Below are 22758 nucleotides of genomic sequence, written 5' to 3'. Positions count from 1 at the left end.
CAAATCGGACATCAAGAATGGTAACATACAAAAGCCAGTAGGTGAACATTTCAATCTCCCTGAACAGTCTATAACAGATTTAAAAGTAACTATTCTTGAACAAAAAAAGTCAGAAACAGACTTCAAAGAGAAACAGCAAATTCATTTTCAAATTTAACACCATTAATTTGGGCCTGAATGGGGACTGGGAGTGGCTGGTTCATTACAAAAGCAGTTTTGCCTCTCCTGGAATTGACACCTCCTCATCTATTATTGGGAGTGGACTACATCCACCCTGATCAAATTGGCCCTATCAACCCTGGTTCTCCACTTGTGAGGTAACTCCCTTCTCTTCATGTGTCATTATATAATGCCTGCATCTGTAACTTTCACTCCATGCATCTGAAACAGTGAGGTTTTTTACCCATGAAAGCTTATGCCCAAATAAATCTGTTAGTCTTTAAGGTGCCACCAGACTCCTTGTTTTTGTTGAAGTAGTTGGGAGTCTTAGAGCAACCCTGAATTTTCATACACATACATTTGCTTTTAAAACAAACTGAACAGCATTCACAACATTTCATATTTTTCAAACTGAATTTCTTCATTATTTAAAGAGACAACTGGTCTTCTCTTGGCAGTGGGAATACAAACAAAGATGAAAATTATTATCAGATGGCACCCCACAGCAATTCAGAAGGAGCTGGAAACAAAAGCTGGCCATGACAAAGTAAATTTTCAATACTTGGGATGAAAAATTCAATGAAAGAAATTCCAGAAAATCATGGGCATGAACTTCTCTGGGTCACTTTGACCTGTGTGTGGGTAGATATTAATATCAGGGGTGTGGCAGCATGCGTACATAAAACCAAGTAACTTTTTCCAGCCTTTTCAGGCTCAATTGCTACCTTAATCAGTCTCTAAGAGCAGGCAGTTAAAGAAAGTTTAATCTCTAATTTAAAAAAAATGTAATTATTGCCATCTATCCAAATCATTTTCAATAGCGCATTTTCCATATCCTATTAAAGACAAGAGCAACAACGAGAAACTGGCAGCAAGTTAACAATGGACCCCCAGGATCATAAAGGCCTATGTTTGTTTGAAATAAAACAAGATTCTGGCATGAGTTTATCACCTTATGCCTAACAACTTTGGTGAAAGCTAAGAAGGAAAAAGGACCCAAGACAGTATTATGAAAACGCAGTCTGATGGAAAATTACGTGTAATGCAATCTGCAAGCTATTTAGAAATGGACATATCTGATGGGGGGAAAAGCACTGTACAATAGTTTAAGTGGAGAATTTTGGTTCTTAAATTTTTAGCAGAAGCAAGCTTTTGGGGGGGGTCGGGGTGGGTGGGAAGAGTAAAATCACTGTCACCATATAGATATGCATAGCATGTTTTGGGAGGCAGAAAACTGGTTCCAAGACAGCTTATGCTTACAGGCAAGGCTACCACATCCATTAACCCAAAACGTTTCCTATTTTCAACATCAGTTAAACTCTGGATTAAAGCATTAGGTCCTCACCCAACTCCCATTGACTACAATGGCAGACTGTAAGTACCCTCCCTCTCATCTGGAGAGGAAACCCTCCAAGACAGAGTCGAGGGATGACGACAGGACAGTGCGGGGAAGCTTGCATTGTTGTTGCCCAGGCTGTACCTATCCTGTGGATAAATAAAAGGCCTTCAGTCTCCAAGGGAGTCAAACTGGACCCTTCTTCATCACTACATTTACTTTACTACAAATAATCCATCATTCCTTCCCTCCCCCCAGCTAATATTTTTATCTGTTTCTCAGGGGTTGACCAAGTATGGTTACATCTTTCCGGTCACTTAGCTAAAGGAAATAGTTTAAGACAGCACAGTGCATTCTTTAAGCTCTTATCGGTGTTGTCAGTGCTCTAGGCTTTTCAAAGTGAGAAGCAAATGTAAACACAGCTGCTTAGTAAAACTACATAAAACAAAAGCTACAAAACAAACATTCCTTTAGCTACAAAAAGGTTGCGAGTTTGTACTCTTGCACATTAAATTGATACATGATTCACATGGAACACCCTGTAGCACTAAGAAAGTCACTTGTCCATGTCACAATAAAGGTTTCTTGAGTGCGTGCACAGATCGTAATGTCAGATTTCACAGATCTCATTGCAGTTGGAACCAAAGCCAAAGCCCTGAATGTCATATCTGGCTTTCAGGAGCGTTGGGGATGTGGAGAAGAGGTTGGGAAGCGCTCCTACAAGAGTACACTTAATCCTCTCAATAGAGAGAGAGGGCATTTCCTACAACCCTCAGGCATACTCTGAAGCACTAAGCAGAATGCTCCTTGATCTGACAAAGATCAACCCAGTGAGGCCAAAGCCCACCTCCTTCCTCCAAACATGTGGGAGAAGCAGGGGTACTGGAACAATTTTTATAGTGGAATTGCCGAGAGCTATTGAAACAAACTGTAAACCCTGTATATAATGGAATCCACTTCAAGCCAGAGGGTGTGGCAGCACCCCACACACCCCTAGTTCCAGCACCTATAGGGAGAAGACAGAAGGAATGAACCCTGCTGCCACCTGAGCATGCAATTAAGATGAGAGGTGGGGGGGGGAAGAGAGAGAATACACACCTTACTGTCCCCACCACTTTAATGCATGTCAATGCGAGAAGGAAACCACCTGCTGTTACCCTTCAGGATCTCAACATAGGCATTGATAGAAGACCAACTTTATTTCCTGATTACACTATGGGTGGGGCAAGGCAAGGCAGGAACAGGGTGAGAAATACTTACCAGCAGCAGCAAGGAGAGAAGGTAAACCTGACAAAGCCCAAATGTGACTAGTCCTGAACTGGAATTCTTCCAAACTGTGTGACCCAAGCACAGCTCTGATGTGGAGAACGAACTTTAGAGCTTTATCAGCAACAAATTTGTTTTCTGAAATGTATATGCTTTATCCAAAACTCTGTGTCCTTGTATGTGTTTTACAGTCCACACAAGACAAAACTGCAATTAAAAAAAAATTATATATAAATCCAAATTTACAAAATCCAAACACAATTTGGGATCATACACTTCAGCAAACAGACCATGCATTAGAAAATAGCTCTTGTTTATTAGTGGGAAGAAACACAATCCCCTCTCAGGTCGATCTTATCTGACTCCATCCCCAAAATTCACTAACATAAGATAATAAAGCAGGTTAGCAGTTGCTGTTCCATAATTCCAACTTCAACTCAGACTTTTATCTGTTTTGATATGCCAGGTTCTTCCAGGCAGAAACAAACAAAAACCATACTGAAGAGAGGTGGGTTAAAAGAGATTTTAGAAATAAATACTTTTACACAAACATCTAAAATATAGAGAAAAAATTAATAAAGAGAAGACATTCCTGAACAGAGACCAGAATACAAAAACATTCTATCAAACAAACAAATCGCCTCCATAACATGCATTTTCCATTCTGTAGAAACACATGTCAGGTAATGGATTGCTGTTCCTAGAAAGAATTACATTTTGTTGCCAACAGCTGTAGCCTTTCAGAGGAATCATAAACATTATATAGAAGATTTACACTTTTGACAAAGTCATAACATTGTCCACAGTAGAAAAAGAACCTTTTCTTACAAAATAGCCCTACTAGATTGTCCTTAATACTGAGCACAATAGTGGGTTTTATGTTCAAAAGGTGATATTCACCCAAAGGTGCTGGAACTAGGGGTGCTGCCACACCCCTGGCTTGAAGTGGTCTCCATCATATATATGGTTTACAGTTTGGTTCAATAGCTCTTGGCACCCCCACTATAAAAATTGTTCCAGCACCCCTGAATTCACCCCTTGAGTGCTTAAATGAGGTATGAGCCTGAATTGTTTCACCCTAGCTACTTTACAAAAAAGAAATGACACCAGCAACTTAACAAGTTACAGGTACCTCATCTGAACTACATGACTCTGAATCTCTCTGCTGATTCTTTGGCTTTACAATCATGCCTTTCCATTTGAAAAAAAAGTTTCTTTGTTGCCACATGATATATCCACAAAAAAACAAAAAGGCAAAAACCAAAAACAAACAAACAAAAAATACCACAGAGGAAACTGACTATTCACAAAGGGCTGTCAAATGCCCAAAGTAAACAAATGGGGTGGGATGGGGAGAGAAGAATATATTGTCATATCATGTCTTTCAGGTCTAGCAATTGTATACCCCCAATCCCGTACCTACACGCATACACATAGACTCAATTATGCAGTAGGGATACCCCCTTTCTTATGTAGTTGTAGGACTGGGGCCTATTAGTGTTTCAGTAACAACAGTAGGTAAAATATTTCCAAGCAGAATCGTCAGTTAACTGACTCCCTTGTGCTATTAAAACTCAGAGGTGTTGCAAATATTTTTGTATATTTACAAATGACCAAACAGACTTATAGGGCCAAATTCTGTGCTGACCTACAGCTACACTCTGTGCAGCTATTCCACTGAGTTATAGGAGTTGTACATCGCTACATAATTTGGCTCAGAGTGATTTGCCCAATGCTACACAATGAGTCAGTGGCAGAGTCTTGTTTAAAACTCAAACTCCTGGCTTCTATTCGACAGCTACTCAGTCCACTAGAGTACACTCATTGAGCTTTTGGAAAACCTCACTACAAATCTTATAATAGTTGTTCTATCTTTTTACTTGGAAAGTGGAAAAATAATAAAACAACTTCTCAGCAATTGAAGCAGCACTCTTATGACCATGAAACCACCAGAATGCATTTCCTAACTGAGTCAGAGATAAAATGAGGTTGATTTAGTGAAACAAAATGTTGAATAATTCAGAGTTCTGCTTAGCAAGACATTTAACAATGTTCACTTTTTTTGCTTCTTTGGATGTGGGGAGACCACTACACTGAATTTAGCAGTCTTAAATATGATCAACAACAAATCTTGCTCAGCTATGAAATTCAACCTGCCGTCAAGGAACAAATTATTATATGCCAACAGGCTCTGGTTATATAACTAGATCTGCACAGTTTGGGGCTATGTGGCTTGATCCAACAAAATCCAGGTAAATCCTGACTTCAGTGGGACTACTTCCATGGGTAAGCATTTCTCATATTAATAATGATTTGGTTCATAAAATAAATTTCAAATTATCAGAGTGTAAATAATGTTAAACATATATCCTGCAGGTTCTTTTCATTCTAGATAATTTCTCTCGAACATATTGTCATTAACAAACTATGATTCACAGAGGATAATGCTCTCACAAAAGTCAATAAGGGCCTTTCTATTGACTTTGAAAGGAGTTGGCTCAGGATCGTACCTACTATGGCCTTGACACAGAAGAGCACTTAAACCTGTGTTTTAACTTGAAGCACAAGAAGTCCTATTGACTGCAATGAAGCTATTTACATGCTTAAAGTTAAACGCGCGTCTAAACGTTCTCCTTAATCATGGCCCCAACTGAACTGAATCAGTCAGTTTAAAGTACTTCCTTGTTTTCTATACTGAATTATTTTCACTTTTTGAAATTTCTCTTCTAATAATTATGAAGCCATTACACATGCCATTTCATCAGAACAATCAAGATCTTAGTATAACGAAGCAATGCCCAACAATTTGAATTGCTGTACCCAAATGAACCCCACCTCTCCTGCACCTAGGCCCCCCCTGCTGAGCCCCAAACACCTTCACCTGGATCCCCTGCAGAGTCCCATTGCCCCTGCACCTGGAACCCTGGAATGAGCCCCTATGCATCCAAATCTGCCACTGAGCCACCTGCACTCAGATTGCTCCACAGAAAACTCTCTTAACCCCACCTGGATCCCCCCCCACACTAAGTTCCTCTGCTCTTGGATCCTGCTGCTGGGCGGAGCCTGCTCACCCACACCTGGTGTGCCTGGCACAGGGGGGCAGGGCCCCAGGGTGTTTCTGGGGCAGGCCTGGCCCTTGCACTGTGTCAGGGTTGGGTGCAGCCTCACTGCCAAGTCCCTGTCCCAGGGTAGGGTGGGGTAGGGGGGAGGCTGCAGGATAATCTCCCATCTCCATGCAACCAGTGGCCTGTGCTCCCCACTGCCATGTTGGAGCCTCCACATTTACTTATTGACAAATAATATTTGCAGAATTTTAAAATTTTGTGCGCAGAATCCCTTCAGGAATATGGGGTGCTGTGCAGCTGTGATGGTGGGACTGTAAGGAAGGTGGTGGGCAGTGGGGAGGTCTATGGGTGCGGGGTGCTGGACGAGCGGTGTGGTGTGCAGGGTGCTGTGCAGTTGTGGTGGGAGGCCAGCGGGGGAGGTCTCTGGGAGGGGTGGGGGCTGGGCATAGAGATCTGTGGTGGAGGTCTCTGGGTGAGGGTGTGCTGGGCATAAGGTTGGGGCACTGGGCGGGGGAGGGGTGCAGTGCGGGCCCACCCTCAAGGGGAAGGGGCATGCTGGCAGCATAGGGCTGGGCAGGCCAGTGTGCGTCTGGCAGCTGCAGGTTTGTAAACAGTGCCCTCCTGCTGGGCTGCGCAGAGCAGGGCTGCTCCCACTGCGCTGTGACTCATTGCCCCCAGCCCGCCCTTCATTCTGGAGACTGACCATCCCGCCCCCCTGCACCTTGCCCCATGGGGGCCCACAAGTATGTTTGGTGACGGGCCCACAAAGTTAATCTGGCCCTGACTGGTGGCATTCTCCCTCCTCCCCCGAATACTTTTTACATCTCATCAAATCTATCTATCTTTGCCTCCCCACACTCTCCATAGGATCTGTGCACCTCCCTGAGAGGAGGGAAGTGCTGTTATCTCTTTTTTACAGAAGGTTTAACAGAGGAATTAAGTGATTTATCAGGACTATGCAGAATGTCTGACAGTCTTTGAGTAGGAACCCCATCTCCCAAGTGCCAGTCCAGTGCCCTAGCCACAAAACGAATCTCCTCCATGACTATGAATCATGTAGGAAAATAGTCAATAGTTCTGTTAATACCTTTGTCTTTACTACCTAACAGTAAGAGATTGCATGTTTCAGGCCAGAAAGAGTAGAACTAGGAAGCTGGTAAATAAAAATATATAATTTCTTTAAAATTCTCATAACAGATTTAAGGAAACATTTATTAGCTATAGTATACGGGGCCTATCTAAAGCAATTTTCAGCTGATCATCTCAAAGTGCTTTAAAAATACCAACAAGCTAAACCTCACAACAATGTAAGATATTATTAACCCAGTTTTGCAGACAGGGAAACCAAGGCAGAGAAATATAGTGCTGATCCAACAAAGCACTTAAGCACATGCTTAACGTTAAGTCAGCAAGAACTATTCATGTGCTTACATGCTTTGTTGGACTGGGGCCCATGGACACAAGTCAGTGGCAGTGCTACCCATCCTGATCACCCAAACAGTAAATGAGTCTTTGACACCATTCAGGCTGGATTTTTAACCACGTCCACAGTCAGTTTAAGTGGGGTCCCAGCATTCCAAGTTTTAACATGCTTTGTCCAACCATTGTGGATAATTCCATACTATTTTAAACCCACATTAAAAAACTATACTTCTAGAGTTCCACATTGGCCTGCCAAACCATGTCAGAAATCATTTTAGCAGGAACTGTGTTTAAACTCCTTACAATTCCATTCTAGATGAGCTTAAAGTTTATTCTTCTAAACACTACAGGTATTTAAACATATATAATGCCATATAATTTAAACAGGATAATTCTATTCTTCATTGTTCTTAATACTCCTTGAATGAGCTAGGAAAATACTTTCCTCCTTAACAATTCTTTCTTTTCCATTTGGCAAATGTAGGGTGTTTTCCTCTTTCTAGACTTTTAAATGGAACAGAAATTTATGTTTGTTTAAAAACACAGAACAAGGCCATTCATGTTTGCATACAAGCAGCACTGGCAATGTCATCATAGTTAGCATCCTATTTTAAGGTTTTCTGCTACTTAAGGCATGGTGGGTGCTCTGTTCTCTGACTTCTGCAGTACAAACTCAGATATTAGGCATGGCTATTTGCTTGCTATCTTGTTTTCATATTCTGTGTTGCTCTAATAAAAATAAAAGGCACACTAATCTAGTCTGGAGCCCTTTTCTAGATTACACACAAGGTTTGGCAATAGGATTATCAAGCAGAGGCAACCACTTGAAACTAAATAACATAATGTGCATAGATAAAGTACATTAGTCACAAACTATTTACTATGAGAAAAAACAATTAGAGAAAGAATAAGAATCTGCAACTATCCTAATATCAAACTGTATGATGCTGCTCAACATACCTGAGGGTCCAATGCATGTAACTGTAAAGATTATTCAGATGATAAACTAATAAGTAGCAAATGTACTACTAATCTACAACAAGAAAAAATATTACTATGATGGGTCAGAGCAATGAGGTATTTTTCAACACTGTTTAATACTGCCGATATACACTGCGATTATAGCTCATACTACTCATGCCCACCCATAATATATGCTTTTTATTCTCAATAAATGGTGAAAGTTATTGAGAAATTTCTGCAGCCAAAGAGAAAGCATAAAATGCTGTCTAGACCAGATCCAACAAAAAAGTGACTTCGTTTTTTTTAATGGAATATGATAAGAGAACGTTAAATGTTCACAATTTAGCACTCAAAAAATAAAAACAAGAAATACCAAATTTAAAGTTGCACACTCATGCGAAAATCTACTTCCTGGCATGTATACATTATGATACAGAACCTGATTCTGATCTCACTTACTCGGGTGTAAATCAGGGATAATACCATTGAACCAATGCACTTTCACCAGTGTAAGTCAAAGAATCATTCAAAAATCTTTAATCACATAATGGTTCTCAAACACCACCATATAGCCCCCTACCAACCTCTCCCCTGCACTTCCTGCCCACCAGCTGGCCCCACCGATCAGCGCCTCACCCTCCCTCCCAGCACCTACTGTCAATCAGCTGTTTTGCAGCATCTGAACTCAGTGCTGGGGAGAGGACAGAGGGCACAGTGCACTTAGGGGAGGGGGTGGAACTGGGTGGGAAGAGGTGGAGAGGGGGTGAGGCCTTGGGGAGGGGAAGGGGTGGAGTGGAGGCAGGATCTGAGCAAAGCGGGGGGGGGCACCCCCGAGCAGACAGAAACTTGGCACCTATGTCCCAGGCCCCACACACCCCTAGGGATGGCCCTGCTCTCCCCACCCACCAGGTTAGCCCTTCACCTCCTCCCAGGGCAATGAGTGCTACACTTTTGTGAAACACTGCCTTACACAATGCAAAGGGAATGTGTCAAGGTAGAAAAACGTACCCAACTTCTATTGCCTTTGGATCAGGCCTATGCTAAAGGTGCACAGCAAACGAGGAAAACATTTTTTGCTTTGCCTCGTTGATTACTCCACTTGTAAGATGTGCAGCGAATGAGGAGCTTCACTGAGTGCCTTGAATAAAGATCCGCCACTGTGCGGCTAAATCAGCTGGGTGCACACCTGTTGTATAGCCTTCCTTAGCTATCCACCTTCACAAGTGTAGAGACAAAATCTTGCGCAAAAACTTACCTGCACAGAATATTTTTCTTTCAGTGAATCATAACATGGTCAAATCAAGGCCAGTTTCCAGCCAAACGCTCAAAGGCTCTGAAGTGAGGACTAATTCCCCGCTAACTTCAAACCATTTTGGCACTACAGCTGTTAAAAAAAATTTTTGCCAGAGTCTTTTTATGATGAGGGAAGTGCATTTTATTCACTCTCCTTGTACTTAAAAATATTTGAATAATTTCATACAAACATTAAAAAAAATCATTTTTATCAAAGCTGAGGCCTAGACAACTTCAGATTGGAAGTAGAAAGTTTTGGAAATATACTGATAAGTGTCAGAACACTAAGGGTTACAACACAAATTTGTACAATTTTAACAACATCCCTCAGCTCCTTCTCCTGTTTGCTGTAATTGAGCAATGGATAGGCGATTTGGGAGACTCTTCCTAGATATTTAAGATGGAGGGCCTGAGTCCCATTTACACCAAGGCCTACTTTACACTGCTCTGGGAGCATAAAGAGTACTTAAAGTTGACGTAAAACTTACATTTACACCCCCTTACACTATCAAAGTGGGGGAAAAGCAGCCATAGTGTAAATGAGACTCAAACCCAAAATCAAGTTTGCATCATTCCTAAAACTAAACACTAACTTACATTTGGTCTCACTGAGACCTGCTGCATTCTTAACTGTTCTTGTGTCACTATCATATTTTCATGCTTCCATAGAGGCTGGTGGAGTCTACTTGTGATGCCACAGGTAGTTTATCAAGCAGTAAGCAACAAAAGTTAACAAATATCCTTCCATTAGAACAAAAAAACAGAATAAAACCCCTATAAACAAAAAACATACACATAACATATATCTGGTTTATAGACCTGTTCTTCAGCTAGTTAATACCATTCCTAAGCTTACAGCACAGTCCTTTTGTGGCCAGGAGGTCTAGTGTCTCCTTCCTTGGGAGGCTGTGGAAACTTCTTCACTGGAGGTTTTCATAGGAGGCTGGATAGGCATCTCTCTTGGATGGTTCGGACACAACAAATCTTGCATCTTGGCAGGGGCTTAGCCTCTTCTAACCCTATGATTCTTCCCTGCCTGGGCCCTCCAGATTCTGCTCCTCCTGAATCAACGCTCATCTTTTTCCCCCCTCTGTTGGGCTGCCTACCAGCACCTAGGAACCTAGCCTAGCCTTTGCTCATCTCACAAGATCTGCATTACTTCCCCCCACTCAGCTGACTCTCAAGAAATATGGTCTGTGGCCAACCATGGACACCATGCCTCACCTCTACCTGACACAGCCTCTCTCATCCCAAACGATGGAATTATTGGTGATCTCAACAGTCAGGAAAGTGCAGCTCCTTGGCTGCTAACATCAAAGCCAACTTCAAAACCACAGTGATAGTTCTGGTCTTACCTACAGGATCCTCTGCCATCATTTCCTTACGTTTTCTCTCCAAGTTGTCTCTCACCCATGGAAACTCCTGTAAGGAATCTAAGAAAGTCTGAAAGGCCTTGGGTCCTCTGGTAGGAAGGATATCTAGAAGCAGCATGGTTTTTCTGTGATTGGTGGCTTGGGACTTTATTTCTTGAAGGTGGTTTTCTGTTAGAATGCCTTCCTGGTAGAGATACTGAATGATGAGCCCCTCCACCAGCACTTCTGAGCAGAGCACCAGCCGCAGGGAACGCAGAACCTGCTTGTCTCTGGCATCCATCTGTCACGAGGCATATGAGAGAAGAAGCAGGACACGTGAGATATTAAATTGCTTCAGTTTTTAGCATCAAAGAAAGCTATTTTACTGTTCAACGTGTTTAAAAAGAAAACCACACTATGATCAGCCAAAGTGGGAATCATACATCACTGCTCAGACACCCTTTTTTCTGCTGGGATTTCCTATATTGCCTCAGCTGGGAGTTGATTTCTTACCTCTCAAATTGCACCTGGGGCCATGAATTTGGGACCTGATCCTTCTCCCACTGAAGTCAATGTGTTTGCCATAGACTTAGATAGGAGCAGAACTGAAGCACCAAGGCCACAATCCTTGGAACAAGGGTGCAGCTGGAGTAACTGGTAGGCTTGGGACATTGAGATTAAAATAGCATGTTTCTGAGTCAATCGCTTTTTTTTTTTTGCGGGAAGTGAAAAACTGAGAATTAGGGCAGGACAGACTTACTGTGAAAGGACTTAAAAGGAAAGAACTCAAGATCTTTTCTGTCTCTGAAACAGCTCAGCTTGTATTAAAAACAATAGAATTAGTGTCTTTAATTACTTTGATTTACACACAATACAAGACACCCATTAGAAACATTCCTGGTGCCCCATAAACACAAAAGATGTCAATGATTAACGGTAGTTCCTATATGAAAACAGTTTTTGCACGGAGTCTACCATTTCCTGAGAGAAGAAAAAGCTAGTGCTGCTCTCGATTCCTCTCCTCTCAACCTCAGTTGAACTCTTCTTGCCACACACCCATCTTCCCAGCATATAACATTCCACAACTCCCCTCCCACATGGCTCCCTTCCAGAAAGCCAAGGCCACTCAGGCTGTTTGGAAGAGATTAGAGGAGCCAAGATTGCACTGATGAGCAGTCCTGATCCTTGCCAAGAGCTGCTGGGGGGTGGGGAGGGAAGTGGGGAAGTGGAGTGAGGTGTGTACTTATCTTAGGGCTTGGCTACACTTACAAATTTGCAGCGCTGCAGCAGGGTGTGAAAACACACCCTCTCCAGCGCTGCAAATTGCGGCGCTACAAAGCGCCAGTGTAGTCAAAGCCCCAGCGCTGGGAGCGCGGCTCCCAGCGCTGTCCGTTATTCCCCACAGGGAGGTGGAGTACGGACAGCGCTGGGAGAGCTCTCTCCCAGCGCTGGCGCTTTGACTACACTTAGCGCTTCAAAGCGCTGCCGCGCGCTTTGAAGTGCTAAGTGTAGCCACAGCCTTAGATATTTACAAAGGACCAACAACTCCTTTGTGTTTTTAAATGATGCTTAAATACCAGTGTCTTTCAGGGCTTTCAGGCTGGGTAGAGAGCTCCCAAAGTCTAGATATTTGGAGAGGGGGCAGTGGACAGGGAACCAAGCAGAAGACTTAGAGACTTACCATGATCCATTCCTGACGTGAGATCAGCCTGGGAGGAGAGTTTAAAGATAGTGCACAGCTAAAAGCAGAGAAGAGCTTCCCCTCCAACCCCTCTCTCACTAATTTCCCCCTCCTGACTGTTGTAGTGAGAGCTCCCCCTCCTGTTCCAATCTACTATAACCACTGTCTGGAAGGGATCCAAGATCGAGCTAGAGGAGGCTTTTTAAAAGATAGATAGATAGATAGATAGTGATAGTGGAGGGGAAGAGAGAGACGAAACACCACATCATCGCTATCACAGAAAACCGCTGTCCACTAAGCAAGAAGGCCAAAGTTACAGTAAAGGCAAAATTTTCCCAAGTATTTCTAAATATTTGTGATTTTTCAATTTTAGGACCAGACTTTAAGAAACATTCAGTAACTCAGAGGTACTTGCACAGTCCCTGACTTGCACATAGGTCAGTAGTGGTGCCAGTGCGGTGCCAGCTGGGGACAGAGAACTCCGGGACTGCAGGCACCGGTGTTCTCTGTCCCCAGCAGGTGCAGGGCCCGCCTAGTGCCCAGCAGGGGAGAGAAGCCAGGGCCCCACCCCTGCTGGGGACAGAGGACTCCAAGGCTGCAGGTGCTGGTGTTCTCTGTCCTCGTGCCTTCTCTCCAGCTTCTCTCCGCGCTGCCCAGAACTGCCACCGAAAAAAACCTCCGACTCTGCCATCCCCTGTCCCAAGAATGGACGGAATGCTGCCCCGTAGCATGTGCTGCCCCAGGCATATGTTTGCTCCACTGGTGCCTGGAGCCGGCCCTGTATGTAAGTATTCTTCCACTGCACTGATACTGTTGTTTTCTTGTGCTTTGCAATTTATTATTTTTTTAACATTTTGCCTCAAAATGAGTGGTTCAAATAAAAGACAACGTACGTATTATTTCAACACAGAGTGGGAAGAATCCTATTGTTTTATTGAAAATAAAGGGAAACGTGTTTGCTTATTGTGCGGGGGTACTGTTGCAGTGCCGAAAAAACATAATGTCGAACGCGATTTTCAAACTAATCATGGATCTTTTGACATTAGCCATCCACTTAAATCTGAGTTGAGAAAGAAGAAAATTAAGAAACTCAAATCAAACCTATCTGCCCAGCAATCTGTTTTCACTAGACAAGTGGTAAAGTCTAAAAGTGCTACTATTGCTTCCTTTAAAATTGCTCATCTGGTCGCAAAGAAGAAAAAACCCTTTCAAGATGGTGAATTGTCGAAGGAAGCATTTTTGACGGGTGTGATTGCCTGTTTCAAGGATTTCCTAACAAGGGTGAGATTTTGTCGGCAATACAAGACTTGCAGTTATCAGACAACACAGTTACGAGGAGGATACATGCAATTGCAAGCGACATGCAAACTCAGCTTAAGGATGACTTGGAAATATGTGACTGGTTTTCACTGCAATTCGATGAGTCGACAGATATATCGGATACAGTGCAGTTGGCAGTTATGGTGAGGATGGTATTTAGTGACTTCACCGTAAAAGAAGAGTTACTAAAAGTATTGCCTATGAAAGGGTGAACAAAGGGTAAGGACATCTATAATTTATGCAAATCATACACAACATCAATTAGTCTGCCACTACACAAGCGGTCTGCGATCACCACTGATGGGGCACCAGCAATGATGGGCAGCACCAATGGATTCATTGCACTCTGTAAGAAGAATGAATCCTTTCCGAACTTTATGTCTTATCATTGCATTATCCACCAAGAAGCTGTGTGCGTCAAAGTTCTCTCTTTTCAATACGTTGTGAATGTTATTAAAATAATTAACTATTCGAGCGAAACCTTTGCAACACCGACTTTTTAAGGCCCTGTTGGAAGATGTTGATGATAAACAATCTGATCTTATCTTGCACACAAAAGTACGATGGCTGAGCAAAGGTAAAGTTCTTGCACCTTTTTTAAGCCTAATAGAAGAGATCAAAGAATTTCTGAAGTCCACAAATCAGAACTTCGAGCAACTAGAAGACTCCAGCTGGCTAATGGCCTTGGCTTTTCTTGCCGACATCACTGGCAAATTGAACATTTTAAATCTTGAGCTCCAGGGAAAAGACAAACATGTGGCTCAAATGATAGGTTCTGTAAAATCATTCAAAGCAAAACTGATCTTGTGGATGTCACATATGAAGACGAAGTCTCTCGTACATTTCCCAAGTATGAAGAAAATGGTACGTGACAGTGATTTTAACCCATCATCATTTGTTATCCACATTCAAACACTTCTGGAACAATCTGAAAAGAGATTTCAACAGTTCACCATCACTGAGCCTGTAGTTGCCTTTCTTGTGAATCCTTTTACTTGCCAAATAGAGGTAACAGAAATGGCTACATTAATTGCGAGTCTCATTCAAGTAAGAACAGAAGACGTGGAACTGGAAATTTTGGACCTTCAAAATGATATTATTCTAAAATCCTGCGCAACAGATGAAAACTTTTGGAATCTGGTTGACCAAAAAAAGTTTCCTGCCTTAAAAAACATAGCATACAAAATAAAATCTTATTTCAGTTCCACTTATCTATGCAAAGTTCTGTTTTCAACAATGAACATCATAAAATCAAAATACAGATCTCGGCTTACAGATGCCCATCTTGACAGTTGCTTACGAACGGAAATATCATCCTACTCTCCCAACTACGAAAAATTGGCTGAAGAAATGCAGTGCCAAAAGTCACACTGACTTTATTAGAAAAACCACGTGAATTAATTATATCTATTTTCCATTAAGTGCTGATGAGCGCGTATGATTAACTTGTGTTTAACTTTTTTTCATATTTGTTTGTATTGTTACTTGTATCTGGATTTCAATAAACAAAGAATATTTTTTAATTAACCATAACTGGCTATGTTAAAGTAAGAACAACAAATATATTTGGACCAGCAGTTCAATAATGTTTTACTTTTTAAAAATAAATAAGATGAAAACTGTTTATGATATTTATTTTGTAAAAACTCCTTAATTTTTCTTACAGGTAGATAAAAAAGAGCAAATTCACCTGGTAAGGTGAAAGAATAATTGCAGAATAATTTAATTAACACCTTTTACATGTAAAATTACCTTTTTTATCTTATGGATTCATATATTATGTAATATTAAATATGATGTTTTTGTATTATTTAATGTACAAATACAAAATAAGCCTTGAAAAATTGTTGGCGCCCGCCACACTCTTCTGAAAACATTAATGGGCTATTGGCCAGAAAAAGGTTGGGGAACCACTGACATAGGTATTGCTATAGACACAGGGGAAATCACTGTTTGCATGCATACATTGATGTGGAAGCACACCAGAAGTGAAAGTTGAAAATCTGGCTCTGAATAGCTTCCTCATACCTATTTATTTAACCTTTGAAAGAAACACTCTAGCTTTTCTCCAGATTTAATAGCTATTATATTAATTGATTTCTCTGTGAATCAATAATAATTTGGATTGGATCCCTATGACTCCTGGCACGTTTCAATAGGGAAGTTAGTGCCTGGTTAGGCAGGAATGATGTGAGCCATTAACTCCAAACGGCCTGATTATTATCCTGTCAGGTCTGGACGGTTTTTCCCAACTTTTTCAGTTGGAAAGTGCTCCATAAATTATATAGATTCACACTTCAGAAGTTATCAATACATAATTTAGAAAACAGGTGCATCCATGACAATACAGAACAAACAGATTGGCTATTGCCATTCATACTTACTGGCACTGCAGGTCTAGTATTTTCTGTAGCTCATCTAATCCAGCAGGTTAAGATTTAGGGTTCCTCCCTCTCCTCATTATTCCTCTTGCATAAAGTGACCATGTCATAAAGCTGTAGGGAGACATTTGTCATTTCATTGAATCGATATATGCTGCTACTGTCTCACACAGTGTGTAGATACACATAACACCAGAATACCACCTGAAATTCATTGAGAACTTTATAGCTTTCCTGCAGGAGGTGGAACTGTCTCAGGGGTTCTGGGGTGGCTGGTAATTTAAACTCTAGTAACACAGGAATCCGCCAACAAATTACACTTACTATACATCAGACTTTGAGTCTGGCAGTTTTTTCACCCCAGTGTGTCTAAAACAGACCGGGCAAAACCTTTAGCTACGGCAGCGGGGTAGGAGTGGATCTAATCCCCGGGGGTGTGCAAGGCAGGAGCGCTGTAGCCTCCCATAAATCACAGCAGCATTGCGGGGCGTCTCCGCCTCAAAGCCACCATACCATTATAAACGGAGCCGGTAGCAGGATCTGTCAGTGCTGCGGAAGCAGCTGCTGCTGCTGGGAGGCGGGGGCGAGGACAGACTCCCATGGCTGGACCTGTCTTGCTGTGCGTGTGCATGTACGTGCCTGGATTGATCTTCCAAAGCCGGTGCCGCTTGGGGCAGGAGGAAAGGTGCAGGGATCATGTAAGGACAGGGCTAAACAAGAGACTGGAGGAAAGGCGCGTGCAGAGGAGAGGCAGCAGGGCTCCCAGCCTGCGCGCGGGGAAGGCACTGAAGTGTACTTACAGCCGGAAACCCGGGGATTACACACGCTCCCGGCCGGGGGCTGGAGGCACCATCTTTGTTGAAGGCAAAAGGGCTGAACAGGAAATGCCCTGCCCCCATCCTTCCTAAGGGGACGAGTCCTCCGGGGGAAATGCAGCAGCCATGTTTGTTGAGGTCAAATGTTTTGGCATAGAAAGCGCAGCAGCCATCAGTGTTGTGGACACAGGCACTCCCCAGTGTTAGACTAGCAGAGAGCACTTACCTGGGAAATGCCATGTAAGTGTAACATGAGAACTGTGTAATCAATACCCCTGAGACAATGTTCTTTGTCTGGAGCGGTGTTGTAGCCCTGGCAGCCTAAAGTCAGACAAAGGCAAAATCTTTGATTGGACGCACCCCTGTTAGAAAGAGAGACAAGCTTTTCTAGCTACACAGAGCACTTCTGCAGGTCGGGGGTGACATTGGGCTTTGTCCTTAACAGCCAACTTGTCCTTAACAGCCAATTTAACAGCCAATATCCATCCATGAAACAAATTACTATTTAAAATGCTCAAAAGTCAGAACTGTGATAGTTCAGGCTGAACATGTAATCTTGACTCTGCCCCATTGTGCATAATCATTAAAGTACAGTCATTTAATTTTAATCTATAGCAAACTAATATATATAGAAGTATAATAATAATATCAAAAATCCATTGGAAGGGAACAGTTTGGCTCAATGTTTAGATTTTGCACAAATTAAGAAAACATACCTTTATTACAAATGTTGCTATATTGTTTATTTACAATGGAAATTGTTTTTTTAAACAAACATCTTTCTGCAGTGATTACAACTCAAATAATGCAATACTGAAAATGTACAAATTAAACAGACTGTAAACAAAGGTGAAACGGGCTTGATTGTCCAAATTGAGGGAAATTCAAGAAAGTAAACAACATAAGTGAAAAGTAAATTGGTGGGTTTTTTTAATTCTTTGTCAGTTTTAAAAATCTAAGGTGTCATTATTAGTAATACAGGCTCTAATTCTGCAGGACACACACATGCTTAACTTTCCTCACTGTGAGTAGTCCCATTGACTACAATGAGGCTATTCAGGGCATGTAGTTAAGCACTTGTCTTTGCAGGATCTGGGCCATCAGTGAGCCTACAATTGCACACGTACAGCAGAGCCCCTTTCTGCATTGTAGGATGGAGTCCATAGGCAAGACAAAATGTTTCCTCACAACACATGACTTTTAACTCAAAGTGCCCCTTTTAAACTGAGAAACAGAACTAAGGCTCCCTATTCCAGAGTTAGTTTGGTATTACTAAATTTACAAATTGACTATAATGAGAATTCATATTTATGGACAAACTCACTTTGGGGTGTTTGGGTTTTTGGGTTTTTTTCTAACTGCAATGTTCTTTCACAACTGTTTTTGTGAGTGGAAATGAATTTAGCAACCTTGTCTTAAAATAAAACAAAAACAAACAAAAAACAAGCACCAAAAATGCTGGGAATTTCCTTATTTAAAAAAAAAAAGGTTTTAATGAATGATCATTGTTTCCCAAGTAATGGGAAGAGTGGCTGTGGCACTGAAATGATTATGCACACAGGAGAATGGGAATGGTGTTTGCATTCTAGTACTAAAACTTTCTGACAGGGTTACATCTGAAAGGGAAGAAGAGGGAAGTGATGCATAAATGTGGCCTGATTGCATCTCCAAGTCTGAATGAGAGGATGGGGTAATGCCTGTTCTCTGCCATTCTTTATATTCCTTTAGGACTCTGATTGGCTAAAGAGAGGCTGGCTTTCTCTGCCTGTCGGTCTCCCTCAACCCAACCCATTCAGTCTCTGTTGGCTCCTATGCCTCCAAAACGTCTCAAGGCCTACAGTGTCCAGGACTTTCCCTTCTGGATTCCAATGATTCACAGCTGCTGTCAGTCACAGTAGTCTGTCCTCACAGCACCATTGCCCATATGCTAGTGTGATATTCATATATTATTATGTATATTACATTCGCATCCAAAGTGTGGTAGGTGTTGTATAAGCACTTAGGGAGACAACAATCTAAGAACCAGAATCTGCTAAATCTTCAGTAGGATTCAGCAGGATTCCAATCCTGTCTTACAGAGACAGAGACAGAGTTAGTTTCCACGAGTATGTCAGGAACAGCATTTTACAAAAGTGGGACCAGCATTGAGACACCCTCAGTCACCCCTTTCTCTATCCCCAAGTGGTTAGTTGTGTGACTGCTCCCCTCTGGGAGATCAGTTACATGGCTCCCTTTCAAAACCTGAGCCACTGTAATCAGTGAGGAGACATTCCTGTACTCCCACCAATTCTCTCTCAGCTTTCTTCTCTGGGCCCCCATCTAAGACACACACTTCTGTGTTCTCTAGAGTGGGATCTATCCCCTGTTCAGCTGTGAAGGGCTCACAGCTAACAGCCGGAACAGTTCTTTCCTCGCAAGCAGTATACCCTCCTCCCTCTCTGAGCTGGGTTTACAGAATCAACGGATCCCTCACCCACCTCAGTGGTCTCTATGATTCCATCACCCTTCATTGGTCTTCCCTAGGGGCAGGTCTTCACTACCCACCGGATCGGCAAGTAGGGATCGATTTATCAGGGATCAATTTATCGCATCTAATCTACACGCGGATAAATCGATCCCCGAATGCACTTCCCGTCGACTCCGGAACTCCAGCTCGCAAGAGGCGGAAGCGGAGTTGACGGGGGAGCAGCAGCGGTCGACTCAACACCGTCCTCACGGCCAGGTAAGTCGACCTAGGATACGCCGACTTCAGCTATGCTATTCACGTAGCTGAAGTCAGCATCTCTTAGGTCGACATCCCCCTTCCCCAGCCCGTGTAGACCAGGGCTAAGACACATTTCTCTATGCACCCTAGAGTGAGGTCTGTCCCTTGCTAACCTGTTGGCAGACAGCAACCTGAACAGTTTTCTCACTGACAGGCAACACACTCCTCCCCCCTCCCCCCCGGAGAAGATGCTGCCTTTAGCTACAGGGCAGAAGGAGCTGGTCTCAACCACACCCACCCCTGGAAGCATAAAGTTTTCCACTGCTGCAGAGGAATTAAAGAGAGAGTCTCCCATTCCTCCAGTAGTTCCTGAGATTTTACCCTTTCCCTCTGGGTAAGCATAACATTTCGTCTTGACAGCCCAAGCTACACGGAAGAAATCATTCCCCAGGAACAAGGCAATCAGGTTATCATTTACCACAGCCACAGCCAATACAGCTTCCATTTCCTAATCTTCAATTTCTATGTGCACTTTAGCCAAAGGCACAAGAATTTTGTAACCTCCTACTATTAAAAGTTCTGCCATCTGTCCTCGCAGTAAGTCACTTTCCTGTACACCATTCCTTCTAACCACAGAAATTTCTGCCCCTGTATCTTCCCACCCAAGGCATTCCTTGCCATTAATCCTGACAGCCTTCATGTGCTTCATGCCTGGCTGTGGAGAGGCTACTTTTACAAACCCTGTATGATAAGTGGCAATTGCCTGAGGTGCCTCTGTGCTCTGGGTAGCGGCATTCACATGAATTGCTTGCTGCCTGTTCCCTCCCAGCACAGGACATTTATTTCTCAGACGTTCAGTGGCTTCTGGGTTCCTCTGTTTTTACAGGAGATTTGGGACGAGGACTAGAGAAATGGATTTGTGGAGGTGAGTGCCCCTCCCCCCCATCTTCTTCCCAGGGGTAAAACAGGAACCCTGCTTCCCACCAGGTTTAAATCCCTTTGTCTGTGACTTGTTTGCAATAGATGCTTGAGTTTGCTCAAATTGATCAACTAAAGTAGCCAGTTCATCAACAGTTTTCACCTTTTTATCCCATAAACACCGTTTCACATCATCACTACATATATTCAGGAAATGTTTCTGAGCAACAAGATCACACATTCCTTCAAACCTTGTAACTCCTTTTCCCTTTACCCACTTTTCCATCAAATCTTTCATCCGGTTTACATATGCCACATTACTCATCCCAGCACCCCTCTTAAGGCTTCAAAATTATACTCTATATGTTACAGGTGTAATCTGAAATGGTTTTAAAACCATTTCCTTTAATTTACCATAATCTGAAGCATCTCTAATTGGCATCTTGCTGAATATATCCAGAGCTCTCCCAGACAACTTTGCAACCAAAGAATCTCATGAAATACATACAGCCTCCCAAAGGTGATAAAATATTCAGCAATATCCCATCCTGATGTATGTAGGACACAACCATTCCCATTTGTGGATTTTTGGAGCAGTAGGACTCTAGTGTGTGGGGGTTCTGGTTCTGCCTCTCTATCAAGTCCAGCTGGTGCTTTCTCTCTCTTTCCTTCTCTATTTCTTTGGCTTGCAGTTCCTTGGCCTTCGGTGTGCAGCTTCTTGTCTGGCATTCTGTGTCTCAATTTCCAGCTGTTTTAATGCCATACGTCTCATGTGTTCTTTCTCCCTCTCTTCTGCCTGCAATTTGCACAGCTCCAGCTTCTTTACTAGTTTCACTTTCACTCATTTTGCTGCTTTTCTGTCCCTACTTCCCTTTCCCAAAATAAGCAAACAGAAAATAACAAACTGGTAACCTCTTTGACTGATCTCAAGCCACCACACTTAGAACTCACTTAAAATCACCACCAGTGTATGGAGTGCTCTCTCAGAACAACAAGCTGTGCATTTAATCCTGCCAACTACGCCACTGTGACGGGTTCCCCCCAGGGTGCCACCTGGAACTGGGGTACCACTGAGCCCTCTGACCTACCAGCATGGGCTCCCTCTCACACTGTGCTGTTGTGACAAGCTGCAAAGCCCTACAGCCTGCACTTTCACCAGCATTCACACAGATAGGGACATACGCAGCTGCAGTTACATGCAGGCTCTCTCACCACCAGCCTCCCAACCTAGGGACCCCAGAGCAGTACCATCCTGCCCTGGTCAAATCTGGCCAGTATATGGGTTTAATACTCAGTTTGCCTCTCCCTCAATGTGAAGAGAGCAATGAACACTTGTGGTGACCAAGCAGAGATTTTCCCCAAGCACTCCAGTCAAAGCTCACTGGTTTGGATTAAAACATAAAATAAGTTGTTTAACTACAAAAGATAGATTTAAAGTGATTATAAATGATAGCAAACAGATCAAAGCAGATTACCTAGCAAATAAACAAAAGCACAGCCTAAACTTAATATACTACATAGATTGGATATGAATAGCAGATTCTCACCCTAACTGATGGTACAGGCAGACTTGTAGATTCTTAAGGCACAAGCTACACTTGCTTTGCAGTTTGGAATCCCCAGGCTAGAAATCCCGTTAGCCTGGGTCCAGCACTTCCCCCAGTTCCTCAGGTGTTTCCAGGAGTCTTCTTGTGTAGGGAGTGAAGAATTCCAGATGATGTCACTCCCTGCTTTATATAGCTTTAGCCTATGGTGAGAACCCTTTTGTTTCAAAGCTTGGTTCCCAGACTAGTTTGTGGAAAAATACTGACATCCCAAGATGGGAGTCCAGCATCATATGGTCTTGACACATGTCCTTGTAGAGTCATAGCAGCCATTACTTACAGGCTGTCTGTAGCATTCTCAGGAAGGCTCACCAGATAGGGGATAAGCTTCTCCTAAGGTCTATTGTTTCTCCTAATGGCCCATTTCCCTGATTAGGCCCTTCCCAACCAGCTACATTTGAAATACAGATATGTAGTCAATATTCATAAATTCGGGTACAAAGTTATACATGCATACAAATAGGATAATCATATTAATC

General features: G+C 42.7%; 1 protein-coding gene across 5 annotated transcripts in view; it reads right to left on the bottom strand.

The window, feature by feature from the left end:
- Positions 1-17165, bottom strand: part of CRADD (CASP2 and RIPK1 domain containing adaptor with death domain) — a 99331-nt gene extending 82166 nt beyond the window's left edge. For 2 of the 5 annotated variants that reach the window (XM_044980934.1, XM_044980966.1), the window contains exons 1-3: positions 17039-17165; positions 16242-16352; positions 10860-11157 (exon numbers count right to left, since the gene is read on the bottom strand). In XM_044980934.1, the coding sequence (XP_044836869.1) occupies positions 10860-11157 (298 nt within the window). In that variant the 5' untranslated portion in view covers positions 16242-16352; positions 17039-17165. The other 3 variants (XM_044980949.1, XM_044980939.1, XM_044980957.1) reach the window with 3 other exon arrangements.
- Positions 17166-22758: the final 5593 nt, after the last annotated feature.

This window comes from Mauremys mutica, chromosome 1, assembly GCF_020497125.1.
Source record: "Mauremys mutica isolate MM-2020 ecotype Southern chromosome 1, ASM2049712v1, whole genome shotgun sequence".
Lineage (NCBI taxonomy): Eukaryota > Metazoa > Chordata > Testudines > Geoemydidae > Mauremys > Mauremys mutica.
This window is presented reverse-complemented; position numbering and strand designations above follow the sequence as displayed.